Here is a 21,284-nt window from a genome sequence, read left to right on the forward strand (position 1 = left end):
TAGTCCTTATTTAAAGGGCACGTTATTTTGCTACCTTCACATGGTTAAGGTACCGCGGTCGTTAAACTTTGTCACCGGGCAGACTGGACCTCTTATGTTTAACCATTTGCCCTACAGAGGATTTACCCCCCTTAATGACCAGTTCTCTTTTTGCTACTCGGCGCTGCATTAATTCAACTGATAATTGGATGCTCATGCAATGCTGTACCCAAAACAAAATTTACGTCCTTTTTTCCACACAAATAGAGCTTTCTTTCTGTGGTAATTGATCACCTGTGCGCTTTTTATTTATCGCGCTATAAACAAAAAAAGACTGGAAATTTTGAAGAAAAACACTTTATTTTTTACTTTCGGCTATAAAAAATATATAGCAAATTCAGTTATAAATTTAGGCCAAAATGTATTCTGCTACATGTTTTGGTAAAAAAAATCCAAATAAGTGTATATTAATTGCTTTGTGTGAAAGTTATAGAATCTACAAACTATGGTGTAGATACTGCAATTTACGCCACTTTTTTGCTATACAGCGCTGCACTAGTTTAACTGACAATTGCGCGGTCATGCAATACGGTACATAAATGAAATTGATGGGGTTTTATCACACAAATAGAGCTTTATTTTGGTGGTATTTGATCACCTGTGTGCTTTTTATTTTTGGCACTATAAACAAAAAAAGTTAAAAAAAAAAAAAAGTTAAAAAAAAAAAAAAAGTTAAAAAAAAAAAAAAAGTTAAAAAAAAAAACGATATATTCTCATTTCTGTCATAAAAAATATCCAAAAAAACTAAAATTTCATCACAAATTCAGGCCAAAATGTATTCTGCTACAGGTTTTTGGTTAAAAAATCCCAATAAGTGTATACTGATCGCTTTGTGTGAAAGTTATAGCATCTACAAACTATGGAATAGATAATAGAATTTACACAGCTTTTACTTTCTGACTGGCCATCACATTTCTTGAGGTGTTAAAATACCAGGATAGTACAAACACCCCCAAATGACCCCTTTTCGGAAAGTAGACACCCTAAGCAATCTGCTGAGAGGCATATTGAGTCCATGAAAGATTTTTTTTTTCTTCCACAAGTTTCTGGAAAATGACAAAAACATTTTTTTTTTACACAAAGTTGTCATTTAAATTATATATTTCTTGCACAAGACATGGGTATATGTGAAACTACTCCCCAAAATACATTCTGCTACTTCTATTGAGTATGGGGATACCACGTGAGACTTTTTGGGAGCCTAGCCACATACAGGAGCCTGAAATCCAATGACCATTTTGAAAGCCTGAAGGTGCGTAACTTCCTCATTTCACTTCCTCACTACCTATCACAGTTTTGAAGGCCCTGAAATGCCAGGATAGCACCAAACCCCCCCAAATGACCTCTTTTTGGAAAGTAGACACCCCAAGGAATTAAAAAAAAGGCATGGTGAGTATTTAGCAGATCTAATTTTTCTCAGAAGGTTTTGAAACATAAAAAAGAAAAGATAAAATATATTTTTTTTCTTCATTTTCCAAAAACTTGTGGCAACAAACGAGATCTGTAAAATACTCACCATGCTTATCAAATTCCTTGGGGTGTCTACTTTCCAAAAAGGGGTAATTTGGGGGGGTTTGGTGCTATCCTGGCATTTCAAAGCCTCCGAAACTGTGAACATGTTTTCACTATGTTTTTTTTTATGCAGCCTGTGGGCTGAATAAAAAAAAAAAGAGAAGAAATCTCTGCCAGAAAAAGTGTGTGGTATTCTCACCATTAGAATATACCGCCCTGCATCCACCCACTTCTAATGATGGGCACACATTAGCTCGCACAGTGCCATATGCACCAGTTTCAAGATTTTACAAATATAAGTATACAATACAGTAAATCCTCCAAACCACCCAATAAACTACTTGATTCCGAATGGAAAATAAATTTCCGCCATAGAAAGTTACAAACCTCACACTATGATCTACAAGAACCATCCAAAAATCCCTCTTCCAAAATATCAATAAGTGCTCTACAAATGATAAATGTCCAAGCACATAAATTCACACAAAGTATTGAGTAAGTGTCCAGTGTCTTATAGTCCAAAAAATTATTTTAATACGTCCCACTTGAAATCACTTCTTTATAGTGTTGTCCTCAGAGCAGCTTCCACGGAAACCCTCAAAAAAAAAAAGAAGTGTATCACTTCTAGTACTCATAGCATATATACCCATACCCTAATAAAATGAAAAAAACGCTGTAAGATATCTAGCAAAGGATTCTGTCAAAACCACTCAGTCTCCTTGCCTCCACTCCTGACGTTATGATTAGAATGTCATCCCCTCATGGTACCGTAAGCCAGTTCCCCGGTCTCCCGGTTCCACGGAGGATGTATATGAAAAGAATATAGTGTAATTCCGTTTCATACCATAAAATAAACTTTAATGTATCTGCTTACATGTATAGATAATAATCAGCACTTTAAAAGAAACCCCACACAGCTGGGAATTACCAGGCAGCTTCCAGATGGATAACAGTGCGGCTCCACACTCCAAAATGGCCACCGCATCACTTCCGGTTTCTGCTCTGTGCGTCCAACGGCACTTCCCCGACACGTTTCGTCACATCCAGGACTTAATCTTAAGGGATGAACACGTCGGACCTCTATCCGCAATATAACAGGCTCCTCAGTCAATTAGCAAAGTTCCGGCCGCCATCTTAACTATGGGAAAGTAGCCCATACCTTTCTAAGCAGTGCCACACTACTTAGGTAAATGTCTTAGATATCAATTAGACTCATTGGTATATATCAGATCCTAAGTTATATCACCATCTTATTACTCACTACCAATACATAAAGTTAACAAATACGTTCATCAAAAAAACTTCATAAAACCAAACAGTAAATACTACACCACATCTATACCCCCATCTAGTGGAGCAATTAGTGATACCCAGATAGAACATTTAGGAAAAGATATAAGTAAATAAATAAAAAAAATTAAAAAATATAATTAAAATTAAAAATAAATAAAATAAAACATAAAAATCAAATGAAAATAAAATATAAAAAAATAAAAATGTAAATAAAATAAAAATTAAATTAAATTAAAAATAAACAAAAATAGAAATAAAATAAATAGAAATAGAACCTAAATAAATAATAAAATGACCCTAACGAATATTTACTCAAAAATGACCAATAGTATATATATATATATATATATATATATACACACACACATACATATACATACACACAACCAATCTAAATTTTTTTCTTTTATCTCTCATTATTATCCTTTAAACAAATGTTCCATAAGTATCTAAGTGTATCTATATATACACATGCATGTGTACACACACGACCATGCATATACATATGTACACAAAAAAAAAACTAAAAACGATACCCAGATATATTAAAAAAAAATTTTTAAATTAAAAATTTGAGATAAAACAATTCAAATCTAAATCAACATTTAACCCTTTAGGTCTAAATGTCTGTAACTGAAATATCCAGGTGGTTTCATTTTGTGATAGTGCCTTAATTCTATCTCCCCCTCTTCAGTGAGCTTCTACAGAGTCAATGCCACAGAATTTCAGGGATCCCGGATTACAGTTATGAACGTCCCTGAAATGTCTGGACAGACAATGATCCTTTTTGCCTTTCCTTATATTGGTAATGTGCTCTCTGAGTCTTTTGTAGAGGGGTCTAGACGTCCTACCCACATATTGTAGATGACACGAACATTGTAAGATGTACGTTACAAATGCCGATTTACAAGTAATAAAATTCTTAATTTTAAAGTTTTCTCCAGTACTCTGGGAGGTAAACTCTGGTATAACCCTAATATTAGTCCCTGTTGTTTTACTCTTCAAATTTTTTGCATGGATAAAAGCCTTGCAAATTAAACATATTAATCCTCTTTTTCTTGGGAGGAGAGATGACACTTTTTACTAAAACATCCCGTAAATTATTAGTCCTTGTATAGATGAAAGTAGGTTTGTCAGGAATTACCTGGCCTAAAATTCTGTCCTTTTTAATAATTGGCCAGTATTTTTTAAAAATCAATTCAATCTTTTTATATTGACAATTATATTGAGATAAAAACGCATATTCAACTCCATTATTTGCCTTTATGGTACCTTTTGGTTGATATTTCAATTTGTTTTCTCCAATGTAATTCTTACTCACTTGGAACCTAATTTGTTCCAGCATACCGTATTTTTCGCCGTATAAGACGCACCTGACCATAAGACGCACCTAGGTTTTAGAGGCAGAAAACAGGAAAAAAAATTCTGAACTAATGGATTGCAGACACAGTACAGGAGATGACCAGAGACTGCGGACAGCACAGGGATGACCAGAGACTGCGGACAGCACAGGGATGACCAGAGACTGCGGACAGCACAGGGATGACCAGAGACTGCGGACAGCACAGGGATGACCAGAGACTGCGGACAGCACAGGGATGACCAGAGACTGCGGACAGCACAGGGATGACCAGAGACTGCGGACAGCACAGGGATGACCAGAGACTGCGGACAGCACAGATGACTGCTGACCTTTGGGGAAGTGGGGAGCGGGTACCTGAATTTGACAGGTACCCGCTCTTACTTCCGCAGAGTTTTTGTTTGATCTTACCTGTTCCTCGATCCAGCCGCGCGCTGTCTTCCTGGCTTCTGTAATGGCGCTCGGCATGACAGCCGGGTGCCCAGTGCGCATGAGCGAGAAGCACTTGCGCTTTGTGATTGGTCCGGCGGCTTCTGGGATCTGTCATGTGTCCCAGGTGCCGCCTTACCATTCACAAAGCGCACCGCTTCTCGCGCATGCGCACTGGGCACCCGGCTGTCATGCCCAGTGCCCACACTACAGAAGCCAGGGAAGACAGCACGCCGTTGGATAGAGGAACAGGTAAGGTCCCGCTGCAGAGCTGAGCAGCTGGCCCGGTATTCTGACACGGCCGCGGTGGAAATACTGGACCGGCCGCTCCATATTCGCCTTTTAAGACGCACTGACATTTCCCTCCCAGTTTTGGGGAAGAAAAAGTGCATCTTATACGGCGAAAAATACGGTAATAGGGTCACATCCCTTTTGGATAAATCTTTCTTTAATCAATTCTGTTTGTTCTATATATTCTTTTAATCTCGATTTACGCATAATCCTAACGAATTGGCTCTTAGGTATGCCATTTATCCATATGGGGTGATGACAACTACTCATCGGTATATTCCCGTTTCTATCGGTTTCTTTAAAATATGTTTTGGTGAACAGAGACCCATTTTCTTTAAAAATATTTAAATCTAAAAAATTGATAGATGTAGAATCAACATTGAAAGACAAACCTAAACCGTATTCATTATTTTCTAATACCCAGAAGAACTCCTTTAGCGATTGTAATGATCCTTCCCACATAACCAAAATATCATCTATATATCTTTTCCATAGTAATTAATTCCTTTTCTTCCCAAAAATTTCCTTCTCTTCCCATTTTGCCAGAAAGATATTTGCAAGGCTGGGTGCAAATTTTGCGCCCATTGCTACTCCTTTCTTATGTATAAAGAAATCTCCATTATACCAAAAGTAGTTTTTGTCCATGCTGAATTCTAATAGTTGTATAATGAACTTTCTCTGTTTTCTATGGAGATAAGAGAAATTTCTCAAAGCCCATTTAATAGCCTTGATGCCATCATTATGTCTAATATTAGTATACAGTGAATTAACATCTATTGTTACCAACAGTGTATCTTCTGAAATTTGTAGATTATTCACTATATTAATAACATCACTTCCATCCTTTAGATAAGAAGGCATTTTCTTTACTATTGGCTGGAGAAAAAAAAACGATATTCTCTCCTGTTCTAGAATGTAACGATCCAATTCTGTTAATGATGGGTTTGCCAGGAGGATTAATCAAATCCTTATGAATTTTCAGTAAATAATATATGATCGGCATTTTACAATGATTTGGGACTAGATATCTACTTTCTTTTTCTGATAGAATTCCTTCTTTTTCTGCTTCCTTCACTAAATTCTGTAACATTTTTTTATAAGATCTTATCGGGTTATTTTTAATTTTAATGTAAGTTCCTTTATCACTCAGCATATGTTCCATTTCTTTCCCATATGCGGTTCTGTCTAGAACGACCACCCCTCCTTCCTTATCTGCAGGTCTAATCACAATATTTTTCTTTTCTTTCAGAGATAACAACCCTAACTGGAAGGCTCTCTCTTCCTTATAATTTTTCCTTTCAATCTCCACCAAATCATCTATAACCATTTGTTTAAAAACCTCTGTATGATGATTAGAAATACTCGTAGGATTAACTGTTGAGAAATTTTTTAGCCCACTATGTGTGAAAATATTACTAGGGCTATTCTTATTCGCACTTTTATTTGGGCCCGGTAGTGATGCAAAGTATTTTTTTATATTTAACTTCCTCATATATTTATTAATGTCAATGTATGTGCCAAATTTATTTAGATTGGTCTTTGGTGCAAATTTTTGGCCTTTATCCAAAACTTTTATCTCATCCTGGGTGACGGTAATTGGTAATTGAGGTTGAAAAAACAATATTTTCTCATTTCGGTCATAAAAAATATCCCAAAAAACTAACATTTCGTCATAACTTTAGGCCAAAATGTATTCTGCTATATGTAAGTGTATATTTATTGCTTTGTGTGAAATTTATAGCGTCTACAAACTATGGTACAGATAATGGAATTCACACAGCTTTTCCTTTCTGACTCATAACATTTCTTGAGGTGCTGGGATTTTTTTTTTATAATAATGGCGTCTATCAGCGATTTATGACAGTGATCAGCGACTTATGGCAGGACTAGGGCGGACATTTTGACACTGGGGGAACTGACTTGGGGTCACTGACATCCCCAGTGACACCAATACAGTGATCAGTGGAAAAAGAAAAAAACACTGACACTGTACTAATGGCACTGGGGAAGAAGGGGTTAACATTTTTATTCAAAGGGTTAACTGTGTGAGGGGAGTGTTTTACTAGTGGGCGGGGGGTGTGTACTGCACAGGAACACACTGATCCCAAGAGCTAAACTCCGCTGTCGGGATCAGTGTGTTAGGAACTGACAGGGAGCAGAGCTGCAGTGTAAACACTGCAGCCGTGTTCCCTGTCAGTGATTGCTGGTAAGTGCCGGGACCCGGCAGGTAATGACTGGCCGGGACCTGATGATTGACACCGGCGGACACGATCGGCGACGCGGGTAGGGCGGGCACGAGACCCCTACCGGTTTTGCAAAATAAAGCTTTAAAACCTGATTTTGCGCAGGGGTGCCGTCCTGTGGCCGTTTCAATACAGTGGCTGGACGGCAACCAGTTAAGGGAGGGGGTTGGTGCTGCGCTAACGAATCTAAAACTACAAAAGATGGGAAAAATGGATAACCCACAGAAATCGTAACATATGTGAACCACAACGTAAACAGAACAAATAACATAAGTGCACTACCATATCTGAAAGCAACGCAAACTAACACGTCCTCAGCTCAAGACATGTGCCATAATAATATACAAGAAATATACATATGAAAGAAGAATAAAGTAGTAAAAAATATAAATAATGGAATATTGAATAATAATAAACTGGTATAACAATAATCAATACATAAAAAGCCCAAGAGTGATATATACCAGTACAAGACTAAACATGGATGACATGAATGTCAGAAAATAAAAAAAATGATGGCTGAAAAATCAACACAAAAACAAAACATGTCATAAATAATGGCATAAATATTCCCACAGAAATAAACACAAATCGCACAAGTGCACTAACATATGTGAAAACAACACAAACAGACATGTCATCAGCTCAAGACGTGCCATAGTGATAAAAGTGAACTGTACATAGACCTTTTTTTTTTTAACTCACATTTTGGTCTTACACTTTCATTTTTCATATGTATTAGCCATGACACTCCTAGGGGCAGGGGTCTTTTTTTAGATTTGTATCGCCAATTTTTGCTTAGTTCCTTTTCCTCACCCCCCTTTATAGACAGAAATGGAAGGCAGATAGTGGTATCACCTTTTCTGATGAGGATTGGGATTCCATGGTGGATAATATGTGTAAGAGCTCTAGATCTCTTTCTGTCCGTGAGCCCTCAAAGTAATAACCAGATGGTATTATACCCCATCTAGACTACAGGTTATGTATCCAGGGATGTCCCACCTTTGTTTCCGGAGCTGTGCCCTTGCTGGTACCCTAGTGCATATATTTTGGGCCTGCCCAAGCCTCTCATTGGTGTGGCGCAAAATCTCTGCAGTGGCCTCTGCAGTGGCGGGTGCCACGCTGCATCTGTCTATGCAGTCCTGCCTACAAGGAGCCCATATCTCGGGAGTTCAGACTGAGGTTATGAGGCTAATCCATACCATCTGTATATCCACCCTATGGGCTATTGCACTACACTGGAAATCTCGCATGGTACCATTGTCCACTGTTCTGCCTAGAGTTGATGCTGTGATACTCATGGAAAGAATTAATTATACTTTATTGGATAAGATGCACTTATTTGATAGAAAATGGGAAATTTGGAGAACTCAGACATTTACTATATGACTAAGGAACGCTCATGTTTTGATTGATTGAGTTACTTTGTTGGTAGCTGTCTACCTCTCTACCTATATCGCTCATGTACTTAATTTCTTTTCTCTTTCTTTACTCTACATGATTGTACCTTTTGAAATGAATACTACAGCTGTGCCTTGTTTCTGTTGTATATTCTTTTTGAAGCTGTAATGCCATTTTGCAGTCTATTTCTTGAAAAATAAAAACATTTGTAAACAAAAAAAAGTGAACTGTACATATGAAAAGGGAGGAAGTAATGTGAATGAAGTGGTCAAAATATAGAAATATATAAATAATTAAATCTAAGATATTGATAAACTGCTATAACAATCAATACATAAAAAAAACCCAAAAGTGATATATACCAGTGCAGGACTAAACGTGGACGACATAAAATTGCTTATAAACAAATGGATGAAAAATAAGCACAAAAACAAACACGTCATAAATAATGGCATAAATATTGCCACACAAAAGATGATGTAAAGTCCATGATACACTAATACACTGTAAAGTCCAATATTTAAATTTTCAAATAAACTTGATGGGTAATCGTGAAAGTGATAGACTTGACAAGAAATCCACTACTGGCTAAATTGCATCCTCACCTCCACGCTGAGACCCCTAGGGGCCAACACACTTCCAAGGCACTCAACGCCAAACAGATAAGCATCCCATGGGGGCCTTATGCACTAATCCAGGAACCGTCAACAACAGTGGTGGTATCCCCCTCAAGGAGAAAATTGCACCGGACAGCCTCTCAAATTATCCTTTTTTCACACTGCTCCAAAGTAGAATAAAAAGGGTACTGCAAATTAGACCTACACAATCTGCTTCTGTAACCACACACCATTCCCCGCCTTCACTGAGGAAGTTGCCTGGCGGACAAAGGCAAAATGGCTGCCGGCCAAGGCTACACAAAGATGGCCACCCAATTACAGTATACTACCCTGTCGTTCTTTTCTTTTTTCATCTTAATGCTAGCTATTCCATCTTTAACAGGAGTTTCCTTTTTTTTTTTTCCAACATTATTATTGTTATTATACAGTATTTATTTAGCGTCAACAGTTCGCTTAGTGCTGTACATTACAATGGGAGACAATACATGAGACAGTACAATAACAATACAGTGCGATACACGAGGGGTTCGAGGGCCCTGCTCCTTGGAGCTTACAATCTAGGATGGAGGGGATAGTGGTACGGGAGGAAAAGCTGTGGGGGATGGAGTGGTAGGAAGAGTGGAGGAGATCGGCAGTTAGCAGAGGGTAGGGGAGGCTTCTCTGAATAGGTGGGTTTTTAGGGTGCACCTAAAGGAGAGGAGAGTGGGTGATAGTCTGATGGATTGGGGTAGGGAGTGCCAGAGGATGGGTGATGCCCTGGAGAAGTCCTGGAGGCGGGCACGGGAGGAGAAGATCAGGGAGAGAAGGAGGTCTTGTGAAGAGCGGAGAGTGCGTTTTGGGTGGTATTTGGATATTAGGTCGGTGATGTAGTTTGGGGCAGAATTATGGACAGCTTTGTACGTCAGTGTTAGCAGTTTGAATTTGATCCTTTGGGCAATCGGAAGCCAGTGGAGGGATTAGAGGGGGGTGGCGGAAACGGAGCGGTTGGTGGGGGGGGAGGTGGCAGTGTTATAGTTAACGCTGAAGGAGCGTTGTGATAGGTAGGATGAGAGCCAGGAGAGAGCGGAGTCTCTGGGGCCAAGGGAGTGTAGTTTCTTGAGGAGGAGGGGGTGTTTGACTGTGTTGAACGTCGCGGAGAGGTCGAGGAGTAGGAGCACTGAATAGTGGCCATTAGCTTTGGCGGTTAGCAGGTCGCTTGTGAGTTTGAGTAAGGCGGTTTCGGTGGAGTGTAGGGGACGGAAGCCGGACTGTAGGGGGTTGAGGAGGTTGTGGTCGTTGAGGTGGGAGCTTAGGCGAGTATAGACTAGTATAGGCTCAAGGAGTTTGGATGTAAATGGCAACAGGGAGATGGGTCTAAGGTTGTTCGGGTTCGAGTGATGTGTGCGTGCTTCAGAGGGGAGGGGAATGCACCAGAAGAGAGGGAGAGATTAAAGATGTGGGTGAGGGAGCGTAGGATGGAGGAGGAGGGAGATTGTAGGAGTTATGAGGGCACAGGGTCAAGGGGGCAGGTGGTGAGGTGGGCTTTAGAGAAGACCTTAGTGACCTCCTCAGTGGTGGTGAGGTCGAAGGAGTGGAGTGTTGAGGGGGCTACTGTGTGAGGGATGTTCGATGGGGTTAGATGGATGTTAGATGGGGTGGAGGTCTGAACAGTGGTGAGGCCAAGGGGGAGGGGTGTTGAGGGGGTTGCTGTGTGAGAGGAGGTAGGTGGGGTGGAGGTTTGAGCAGCAGCGATGTCCCTGCGAAGCGTCAATCTTGTTTTTGAAGTGATTGGCAATCTCAAGGGCGGTGAGGTACTGGTTGGAGGTGGGAGCGGAGAGAGTAGAGAGTTGAAAGTGGAAAAGAGCCGGCGAGAATTGGAGGCAAGGGTATTGATGAGGGTCAGAAAGTACCCTTTTTGGCAGCATGGAGGGAGGAGATGTAGGTGTGGAAGGCAGATTTATAGCAGGTGAACGCTAGTTGGGATCAGGTTTTGCGCCATAGTCGCTCCAGCGCACGACTGCGTCGTTTGAGAGTTTTGGTATGATCAGTCTGCGAGGGCTGGAGCGGGCGGGGTCTGATGCTTCGTGTGGTTAAAGGTGCTAGCGAGTCAAGAGCAGGTGACAGCGAGTTGTTATAGGCAGTCGTGGCCAGGTCGGGGCAGGACAGGGGAAGGATGCTGTCATAAAGTTGATCAGCTGCGGTGTGGAAGGGAGCAGGGTTCAGGTTGCGGAGTTTCCGACTGTTACTAATTTGACATTTGGGGGGTAGGCGTTTGAGGACGAGGAGACAGAGAAGCTGATAAGGTTGTGGTCAGAGAGAGGGAAGGGGGTGTTTGTGAGGTTGTGGGGGGCGCAGAGATGGGAGAAGAGGAGGTCCAGGATGTTCCCGTCGGAGTGGGTGGTGGATTGTATGCACTGAGTGAGTGCAAAAGAGGAGGTTAAGTGGAGGAATTGAGATGTAGCCGGGTTATTGATGTTGACAGGGATGTTGAAGTCTCCAAGGATGATGGTGGGTAGCTCGGAAGAGAGAAAGAAGGGTAGCCAGGCGGAAAAGTCTTCAAGGAAGCGGGATACGGGTCCAGGAGGACGGTAGATCACAGTAATCCACAGGAGGGTTGGACAGAAAAGTCAGATGCAGTCGGCCTCAAAGGAGGAGAAGGATGGGGGGGGGGGGGGGTTAGTGAGCACTCAGAAGGTGCTCAGTGGTGACAGGAGCAGACCAACCCCACCACCTTTCCGACCGTTGGATCTGTGTGAGTGGGTCCAGAACAGACCTCCATAGGAGAGTGCTGCAGGGGAGGTGGAGTCAGTGGCTTGGATCCAGGTTTCCGTGATCGCTAGGAGGTTGAGGGAGCGGGAAACAAAGAGGTCGTGGATGGCGGTGAGCTTATTGCAAACCGATCGAGCGTTCAGAAGTGCACATGCAAAACGGGGGGGTGTCTTTGGGGAGTGCTTTAGGTGCATGGGTGGAGAAGGCACACCTGTAATGCTACATGCGATCAAAAAATGTGCATGTAGCATTACAGGTGTCTTACCAATGCATCAATATTTTATATAAATATTCTTTATACACAATGAGATGTTTTAGTAACAAATAATCTGCCAACATTTCAGAGAGATTGGGCATTGAAGGTCTTTTTCCCATCTCTTCATATAACGGTGGGGGTTATCAATAAGACGACCACTATTGAAAAGTAGCTTATATAAAGAGGTGATAAGATGGAAATAATGACGGAACTGCAAATAAGCATATTTGGCTGATGAGGGTGATGTGGATTTCCATGCACTAAACTCTTCAAATGACTGAATCCTGCGTGAAACAGGATTGATCAGATAACGGAGCTGGAATATCCCACTAATTGCCCAAGAGCTTATCTGTGGGTAAGAGACTATCTGGGAGCTGGGATTATACAAAACATTCAACAATGGGGAGCATATGGACAATAACGGCTAAGATTTCACACAGGTTGACCATATTTTGAGGGTGAATTCATAGATTCAAGCATGGGGGGGGGGGGATAGGGGTAATGCGTAATGAAGATGGCATAGCAATGAACATGTTTGGATAAAAATATCCAAATTCAATCTCCATCCATCTGTTCTGGGGTTTTTGGGTGAACCATTACAGCGTTTGTCTCAAGTGAGTGGCAAAATAATATTTGGTGATATCCGGTACCCCTAAGCCTCGGTTGTTTTTAGAAATCAGAAGAACCGTTCTTGCTATTCAAGGCTTTCTGGCATGCTAAATAAATTTAAGGAGCGCTCATTGTAAAGTTTGCAGTTAAGCCTACAGTATTGCCACTGGGAGAGTTTCAAAAAGGTAAAGTAGATCTGGTAGAATTGACATCTTTAACACATTTACTCTATCCAGGAAAGATATCTTATAGGCGTCCCACTGATTTAGAGAGCATAGATTTCCCAAAACAGTGGGGGATAGTTAGCCTCAAACAACTGAGCATAAGCTGGGGTTATATGAGTGCCAAAGTATATAATAGACAAGCACCAGTGGTATGAGTAATTTTGTTACAGCAGTGAAAGGTCTTGGGATGGGATATTATGGGGTATAACTTCTGTCTTTGAAGTGTTTATTTTATAGCCAGATATATCACTAAAAGCTTGTAAAACTGTATGCAATGCAGGTAATGACAAGTGTGGTTTAGTAATGGTCAATAGAACATCATTTGCAAAAAGTGAGAGTTATATTCCTTCCCCCTCACAGTCACTCGCGCTATGTCAGGGTGTGCTCTAATCTCCACTGCCAATGGTTCAAGACACAACACAAATAAGAGCAGAGACAGAGGACATCTCTGTCTAGCTCCATTAAGCATGGGAAAAGTGTCAGATGTAGCATTGGGAAGCTTAACCTGTGCGGTTGGTCATGAATATAGTGCCAGAGTTGCTTTAAAAAAAGGCCCTTGTATTCCTACATGTCTCAGTATTTCAAACATATAGGGCCATCCCAACCTATCAAATGCCTTCTGAGCGTCTAAACTTAACAATAGAGCCGGTGTTCGTGAGCCATTGAGTATATCAATTAAATTGATCGTATGCCTAGTGTTGTCTCCTGCCTGTCTCGCCAAGATAAATCTCAACTGATCATTGTGTATGATTTTGGGAAGCAAAGGAGCTAAGCGGTTAGCTAAGAGTTTCGTAAAAAAATGTATAATCTGTGTTTAGTAATGCTATGGGCCTATATTTAGCTGGGGTCGTAAGGTTTTTGCCTGGTTTGGTAATGACTGATATGAGAATGTTGGAATTGCGAATGAGGTTCTGCTCTGTTCATCAGAGAGGAAAAAAATTCCAAAAGGGTAGGGCCTAGATCCACGATAAATTGCTTGTAGTATGTGTAGGAAAACCATATGGGCCAGGCACTTTGTGAGACAGTAGTTCCTTAACAACTGCACATAGCTCCTCCATTAGTAATGTGTCCGTTTATCTTCCCTTTTACATTTAGGGAGGTGAAAGGCTGAAAAAAAAGCGTTGAAAGAATCTCTGTGGAAAATATGATGTACGTCTGGTGATAAGCAGCTATAAAGCTTACGATAAAAGTCTCCAAACACTTGGGCTATCCATTGGGAGCAATACGTGGAGGTGCCATCTGTTTGAAACAAGAAATCAGGAGCGCGAGTAGTCGAATGTGTTTTCAATTTACTAACCAGCATCTTATAAGGTTTATATGGTGGGACAACATTTTGCACAACCAGACCACAAAATGGGAGACCTCAATATTTTAATTCTTAAAGGAAATTTCAAATCCATTCAGGAAAGAAAAACTTTTGAACTAAGAATGATAATTCTATTTGACACGAGATAATGGCCTGAATTTGGACATGGGATTCCTCACTCATTATCCAACAGTTTTATGACTATCAGCTCAACCTCAAGCATGACTGTCTCTGTGAGTGTTGGCTCCCCCCCCCCCCCCAGACTTTGCTTTTGCTGTGCCTTATCTGTAGCCCCTTTTTTTTCTCATCTCTTCTAACAATTCTGCTAAAATTTTGTGATTTGTATAGTACTGCTTGGACCTTGAAGAAGGGACACTCCCCGAAAGCTTTTCCTCAAAATTGTATGTTAGTGCAAATAAAAAAAGTATCACGGACAGTACTCAATTGTTTAGTTCTTAAAGGAAATATCAAATCTATTCAGGAAAGAAAAACTTTTGAACTAAGAATGATAATTCTATTTGACACAAGAGGTAATGGCCTGAATTTGGACATGGGATTCCTCACTCATTATCCAACAGTTTTATGACTATCACCTCAACCTCAAGCATGACTGCCTCTGTGAGTGTTGGCTCCTCCCCCCCCCCCCCCCCCCCAGACTTTGCTTTTGCTGTGCCTTATCTCTGTTCTCTATTTTTTTTTCCCCATCCCCTACATCTCTTTCAACATTCTGCTAAAACATTGTGATCAGTACTGCTTTGACCTGAAGAAGGGGACACTCCCCGAAAGCTTGTCCTCTAAATTGTATGTTAGTGCAAATAAAAAAAGTATCACGGAAAGTACTCAATTGTTTCTGTCGCAAATGCACAATACAGCTACAATCACCTCAAGCAAAATGGAAGATACTGCATATAGCCGCATAAAGAAGCAGTTAACCAACCTAATCACAAAGGAAACACAGATCAACAGTGATATTTTCTCTCAAGATGCAAAAAGAGGAATCTCATACCACAAGGCTTCCGGATTAAAAATCCTTGCGTAAATACAATCAACTCTCCTTATGCGGAAGGACTCTGCAGACGCACCAGTGGGAGATTAAGGAATAACCTCATCCACAAACTTTACGGAAAAAGGATAACTATAAGGATACAAAAGCAGTCTTTGTTTGAAACCCGAACATCATTGGACCCTACCAACATTAACCAAATCAAGAATGAATTGGAAACTTTACAAAGACAAAAACTTGCCATGAATGGGAAACAAAAAAAAATTCAGAAGCTACAGCAAGAGCAGACCTTTTGGATACAACCTAAACATCAAAGCAACCCAACATCTATACCTCCTACTATCAGTAACCTGGAATCTAATCCGGAATCCACAGTAATGAAAGGAATCCTAGGACAATGGAATGCTACACAAAAGAAAAACAGCTGCTTCACACCTACACAAGGACGCAACCCCAAACTGGACACCTATATTGATAGCTTTAGATTGCGAGCTACATCCCTGCACGCAAGATTGTAGACCTACACAAGGCTGGACTGGGCTACAAACTATCGCCAAGCAGCTTGGTGAGAAGGTGACAACAGTTGGTGCAATCATTCGCAAATGGAAGAAACACAAAACAACTGTCAGTCTCCCTAGGTCTGGTGCACCATGCAAGATCTCACCTCATGAAGTGTCAATGATCATGAGAACAGTGAGGAATCACAGAACAAATCCAAAAAAGGAAAAAAATTGCACATATAGTAAGATACCAAAATATGGAGGAGGCCTGAGCAGCCAAGGCCGCTCAGGCATCTACAGCAATAGCTGTAGATGTATGGGGATGACATAGGAAGGGTGAAAAACAGGCGGTAACTTCACTTCTCTCTTCCAAATTAAACAGAAAATAACAAGACATCATTTTAGAAGCTCCCGATAGGGTGTCGGAGGTATCCTAAAGAGAATATCAAAATTGTCGGGCAAAGTATGTCTATAGACATTAAGTCTTAAATGGCAATATCTGCACTTTGCGTGATGTCATCAGCTAACAGAAGAAAACCAGGAAGCAGGAGACCGTTGAGGAATCAGGAGGCGCATCCTGTTTCTGGATCTTGCCGGGGTCCACATTTTGTTAGGATTGTAGACTGCTCTTGGCTTGGGTAGGGGTAGTGCTAAGGCTTCATCCGGGAGGGGGTAGGCCCAGGTTATGCAGAAACGCCTCTCCTTCTTGAAGATCTCTGATTGTGTGCAGAGTGCCAGCTTTGGTTACGGTTAACCTTAACGGGAAGCCCCATCTGTATACAATGCGATGCTTCTGAAGGTGGAGAGTAAGCAGACGAAGTGTACGTCTCTTAGTGTGATTGAGGACAAATCACTATAGACCTGAATTTTTTTCCCCTCTAAAATCAACCTAGGCAGTGTTGCACGTAAAATTCAGCAGGGATTCCTTACTATCATAGTAGTGAAAACAGACAATGACATCTCTTGGTCTTGCGCCCAATGGAGGTTTCGGGGCAAGAGAGCGGTGGGCTCTATCCATTCGCCAATCTATTTCCAGAACCGCCGGGGCCAATGCGGTGAACAGACTGTACAAATAATCTTGTAGATCCGCGTCTCCTATTGATTCAGGAACACCTCGTATACAGAGATTTTATCTCCGCTCCCTATTCTCCAGATCCTCCAGAAGGGACTGTAGCTGGGACATCTGTTGCTTCAAAGTATGATTGTCTTCCTCCAGTACATGTACATACTGCACCAGATCATCAAAATTTGGTTTCTAGGTGATCTGTACATTCTTCCAGCAATGCCATCTCCCCTCTGAGCTCCTGAGCTATTTTCCCCACTGCCACAGAGATAGTATGGAATAAACTCTGCAGAAGATCATGTAACTTATCATCCAGAATGTCTGCTGTGAGGTAGGGGATAGGAGAAGGGGGAGATTGAGCAGTATGAGTTACCTCCGCCTCGCTACCTGCCGGGTCCTCGGGTTCTGCTGCTGGGATTGTGTGATCATTCCAGGCCGGGGATGCGGCTCATGACACATAATTATCCATACGTGTAGGTTGCAGGTGCTTGGCAGGCGATGGAGGGTACTTCTGATGCCCGATTTTGCCCATGGGAATCCGCAAGTGGTACTGAGTCTGGTACCTGTTCTCCTTTGCTTTAAGTAGTTGATGTTAGCTCCGGAGGAGCTGGGAGAGCGGTGAAGTGGAGCAGGGACAATGTGTGACCGCCATCTTCAGCCTCCGCGCATGCGCCCCCCCATGGGTACATTTTAATTGAAACAGAACTGGAACCCAGCAAGCCACCATCTATGCTATCTGACCTCTTACCAAGGAGGAGTGCTAACATCAAAGGCAAGGGGGCGATTGTAAGACACAATGGATTATAAGATTGAAAGCATGAGTATTGGACCAAAGCTGAGGGAGCCAAGCACGACCTCCTCACATCCTAAGAATGTGTTTATTTACCTAAACTGTTGCATTTTAGATGGTCTGTAATAACCCCAATGTTGCCAGTTTCAGATTGAGCAAGCTTCTGCTGGTACGCGAATAGTTGCCAACTATGCACAGAAACAGGGTTTTCGATATAATCTACATTAAGCATTAAAAATACTTCACATTCCCTTTTAATTTTTCCTTAAACGTTTGAATCTTACTGGTAAAAAAAGGTAGAAAGAAGTTGCACAACACAGATTTGGCAAAAACACAAGTGAGGAGCTGTGTGAAATTCTTGCTACAGTGGATTACAGAGGACCTGTGTTAAAGTAAATGGAATGCATTTCTGAGATTAGTACAATTCTAGCAAATTTTGTTAGGTAACATTAGCAGTTTACGGATGGGGTGCTCCCATCTCCCTGGTTAAATGGACCTATCACCATGAAACCAAAGAAAGGCTCTCCCACTCTGACGTCAAGACTTGGGAACTAGTGCAACACATGCCCATGGATTCAGGCGGGTATCTAACCTTTTAGATTAGTGGGTTTTTTTTTCTTTTTTATTACAGGGGCAATAACAGAGTGGGTATTGTTTGTGGGGGGGGGTTCCCTATCTGGACTCCAACCTTAGTTAAATTACACAGAAGCAGGTAGGAAAAACTACTGGAATATGCTTCTATTAAAGTGGTAGTAAACCGCAAGCAAGATAGAAAAAGAAAAAATAAAAAAAAAAGTCCCCTGCAAGGCAATGTCATAATTTGCTCATATGCATCGCATACTAGCACATTATGAAGGACTTCCCTTAAAACGAAGCCCTCCAGCAGCACGATGTCACCACCGCAGAGGCTTCCATCTGGTCCTTCTTCTAGGTTCACAATTTCCAGCCGCCTGACAAGGCCGCAATGACATCACTCCTGTGCATGGTCTTGGGCCATGGAACACAGCTCTGAAGGAACGGCACGAGTATGCCGTTCCTTCAGAGCGCATGCATGCGTTGGCTTTAAGAAAGACAGAAAATCTCCTAAACGGTGCACATTTGGGAGATATTCATTTTAACCACAGGCAAGCTTTATTATAAGCTTACCTGTAGGTAAAATAAAAAAAAGTTTAATACCACTTTAAGCTGCATACTCCTTTATTGATAGTTCTTTCCAATAAATGCTATACAACAATAAACCATTATTTTACTTATATAGAAAAATACTATTGAGATACAAATTCTTCAAATCCCAAAGCTACCTCCCCCCGTCTCAAATTGAGATATTCACTTTCAAAAAGTATTACTTTCAGCTTTTTTGAGTTTAATATATAATACAACTTAAAAATTACAGTCACATGACTAAAATACAGATCCTTACTGGTGTAATAAACACTTCCCGACCGGCCGTTGTATATAAACAGCTGGATGGTGGCACTGCAGGGTCGGGTGGCCGTTTATAAACGGCCTCCCCGCACCCTGCCTGTGCACGCTCCCCAGGAGCGCGCAGAACCGCGATCCGGTGCCTGCTGTGTCCTCCGGACACAGTGAAACACCGATCGTCGGACGGGACCTCTGTACGAGGTCTTGATCATGTGATCACTGATTGGTCAATCAGTGATCACATGCAAAGTAGTACGCAAGATGTCACCTCTGACATCATTGCTTACTACGTGTGATATCTGTGAATGATCACAGAGGTCACATGGAACAAGGCTATTCACAACAGCCTTGTACCATGTGACAAGCTGTGACCAATCACAGCTCTCTCAGTAGTTCTCAATGGCTGCAAGAATGCAGACAGAGAGAAAGAGAAATGATTGCTTTTACATCCTATATGGGTGTAAAAGCAATCATTGTAAAAAAAAAAAAAAATCTTCATCACCCCCCAAAAGTAGAACAGTGTCACCATGGTGACACTGTACTGCTAGGGTGACAGTATGTAAAAAAATAAAATATAAAAAAAATTAAAAATGTAAAAAAAAATGTTTAAAAATTATAATTTTTGGTAAACTAATTTTGCTTATTTTTTTTTACTAAAAAGATAACGGAATAAATGTTGGCCAAGATTTATGATGAAATATTATTTATTTGCAAAATTTTATAAGAAAAACACTTTCAAAATTTTTGGACATTTTCATTTACATAGCAAAAAAAAATAAAAATCCCAGCGGTGAATAAATACCACCAAAATAAAGTTTCATCTGTCTCAAAAAAAATGGCAAAAAATTCATATGGGTACAGCGTTGCATGACCGCGCAATTGTCATCCAAAGTGTGATAGCGCTGAAAGCTGAAAATTGCCCTGGTCAGGAAGGGGGTAAAAGTGTTCGGACTGGAAGTGGTTAAAGATTTGTGAATTGAGACTATTGTCACAAAGTTACTATATTTTCAGGTACACGTATAATTGAAATTAGTTATAATAATTGCTTTGAAACACTTACTTGTTTCCCAGCATCCTACACCTCTCCATCATTTCAGTCAGCAGAGCCTATTATGCAAAAGAAATAAAGATTTAGCATGTAGAAATTATATAACCATAACAGGTGAATTATTCCCCTTCCCTAATGCATGCCTAGGAATTTTCATTTAAGAGCACTGCGACAAGCATACTTCATGTCTGTAGATATGTCCCACAAGACCCACCCACTGTCTGTTTTTGGCCTCCTCCTTGGTTTCGGGGGTGTCAGTCACAGCTGCTGTGTCCTATCTGGTGCACACAACATCCATGGAACCAATTTCATGTGAATGATAAAGCTACTGCAGAGGCCACCTTCACTGCATACTGAATCCCAGGAAATTGGAGCTAAAATTTAACTAAGTCGTGTTTCTCTCCCTGTGTGAATGCAGTGATGTGAGTTATAATATCTAGGAACAGTAAGGAATAGGAAGAGAATATCAGACTAGTGTTTTATACTGTTCAGTGCAATCTGGACTGCAAATGCATGTGATTCTCTATAGAACTCTTAACACTATGTACAAATAAAAGCTTGCACATACCGGTCCAAGGAAACAATCATAGTGCAAAAAACCTACTGTTGAGTCCACACTACCCTAGAAAAGTTAAGGCTCTATAACTATAGCAAATGAGTTCAGTTGCCCTAACATGCACAAGAAGATAATTTTTTACAAACATTGCATAAGCCTTGGAGTATCAACATCTACCATATTGAAAAGACAAAAACACAGTATCTAAACAGCCCAGCAGTCTTCACTACCCTTGGGTGTTAGACAAGTGTAGCAATCTGCAGAGGCTAGGAAGAAGAAAGAACATGACCAGTCTTTGCAGAAATAACATTCAATAAAATGAGACTCATGGGGGCAAAACAAAATAAAATACATTTTGTAACAATAAGGGAGGTAAGGGGGATGGGGAGGAAGAGAAAGAGGGGGAGAACAGTCTGGAAGGAGGTGACTCCTTTGTGGAATCATGCAATAGGATGCCGAAGTCAGAAATTTAGATATGCAGTAAAAAATGTACAGGGAGTCAAAAAACAATAAGGGGGGGAGAAAGAGGGGGAGGACAGTCTGGAAGGAGGTCACTCCTTTATGGAATCATGCA

At 41.0% G+C, this 21,284-nt stretch overlaps 1 protein-coding gene across 1 annotated transcript in view; it reads right to left on the reverse strand.

The window, feature by feature from the left end:
* The window catches only part of LOC149444940 (VPS35 endosomal protein-sorting factor-like), a gene marked incomplete at its 5' end in the record, with an annotated part of 803,117 nt that overhangs the window by 644,239 nt on the left and 137,594 nt on the right, over window positions 1-21,284 (reverse strand). Inside the window, one exon of the mRNA XM_089654375.1 lies at window positions 20,167-20,213. Coding sequence (XP_089510501.1) covers window positions 20,167-20,213 — 47 coding nt within the window. The remainder of the gene's footprint in view (window positions 1-20,166; window positions 20,214-21,284) is intronic.

Source organism: Staurois parvus, unplaced genomic scaffold (genome assembly GCF_062004578.1).
Source record: "Staurois parvus isolate SC_StPar_1 unplaced genomic scaffold, SC_StPar_1.0 ptg000760l, whole genome shotgun sequence".
In the NCBI taxonomy this organism is placed as follows: Eukaryota; Metazoa; Chordata; class Amphibia; order Anura; family Ranidae; genus Staurois; species Staurois parvus.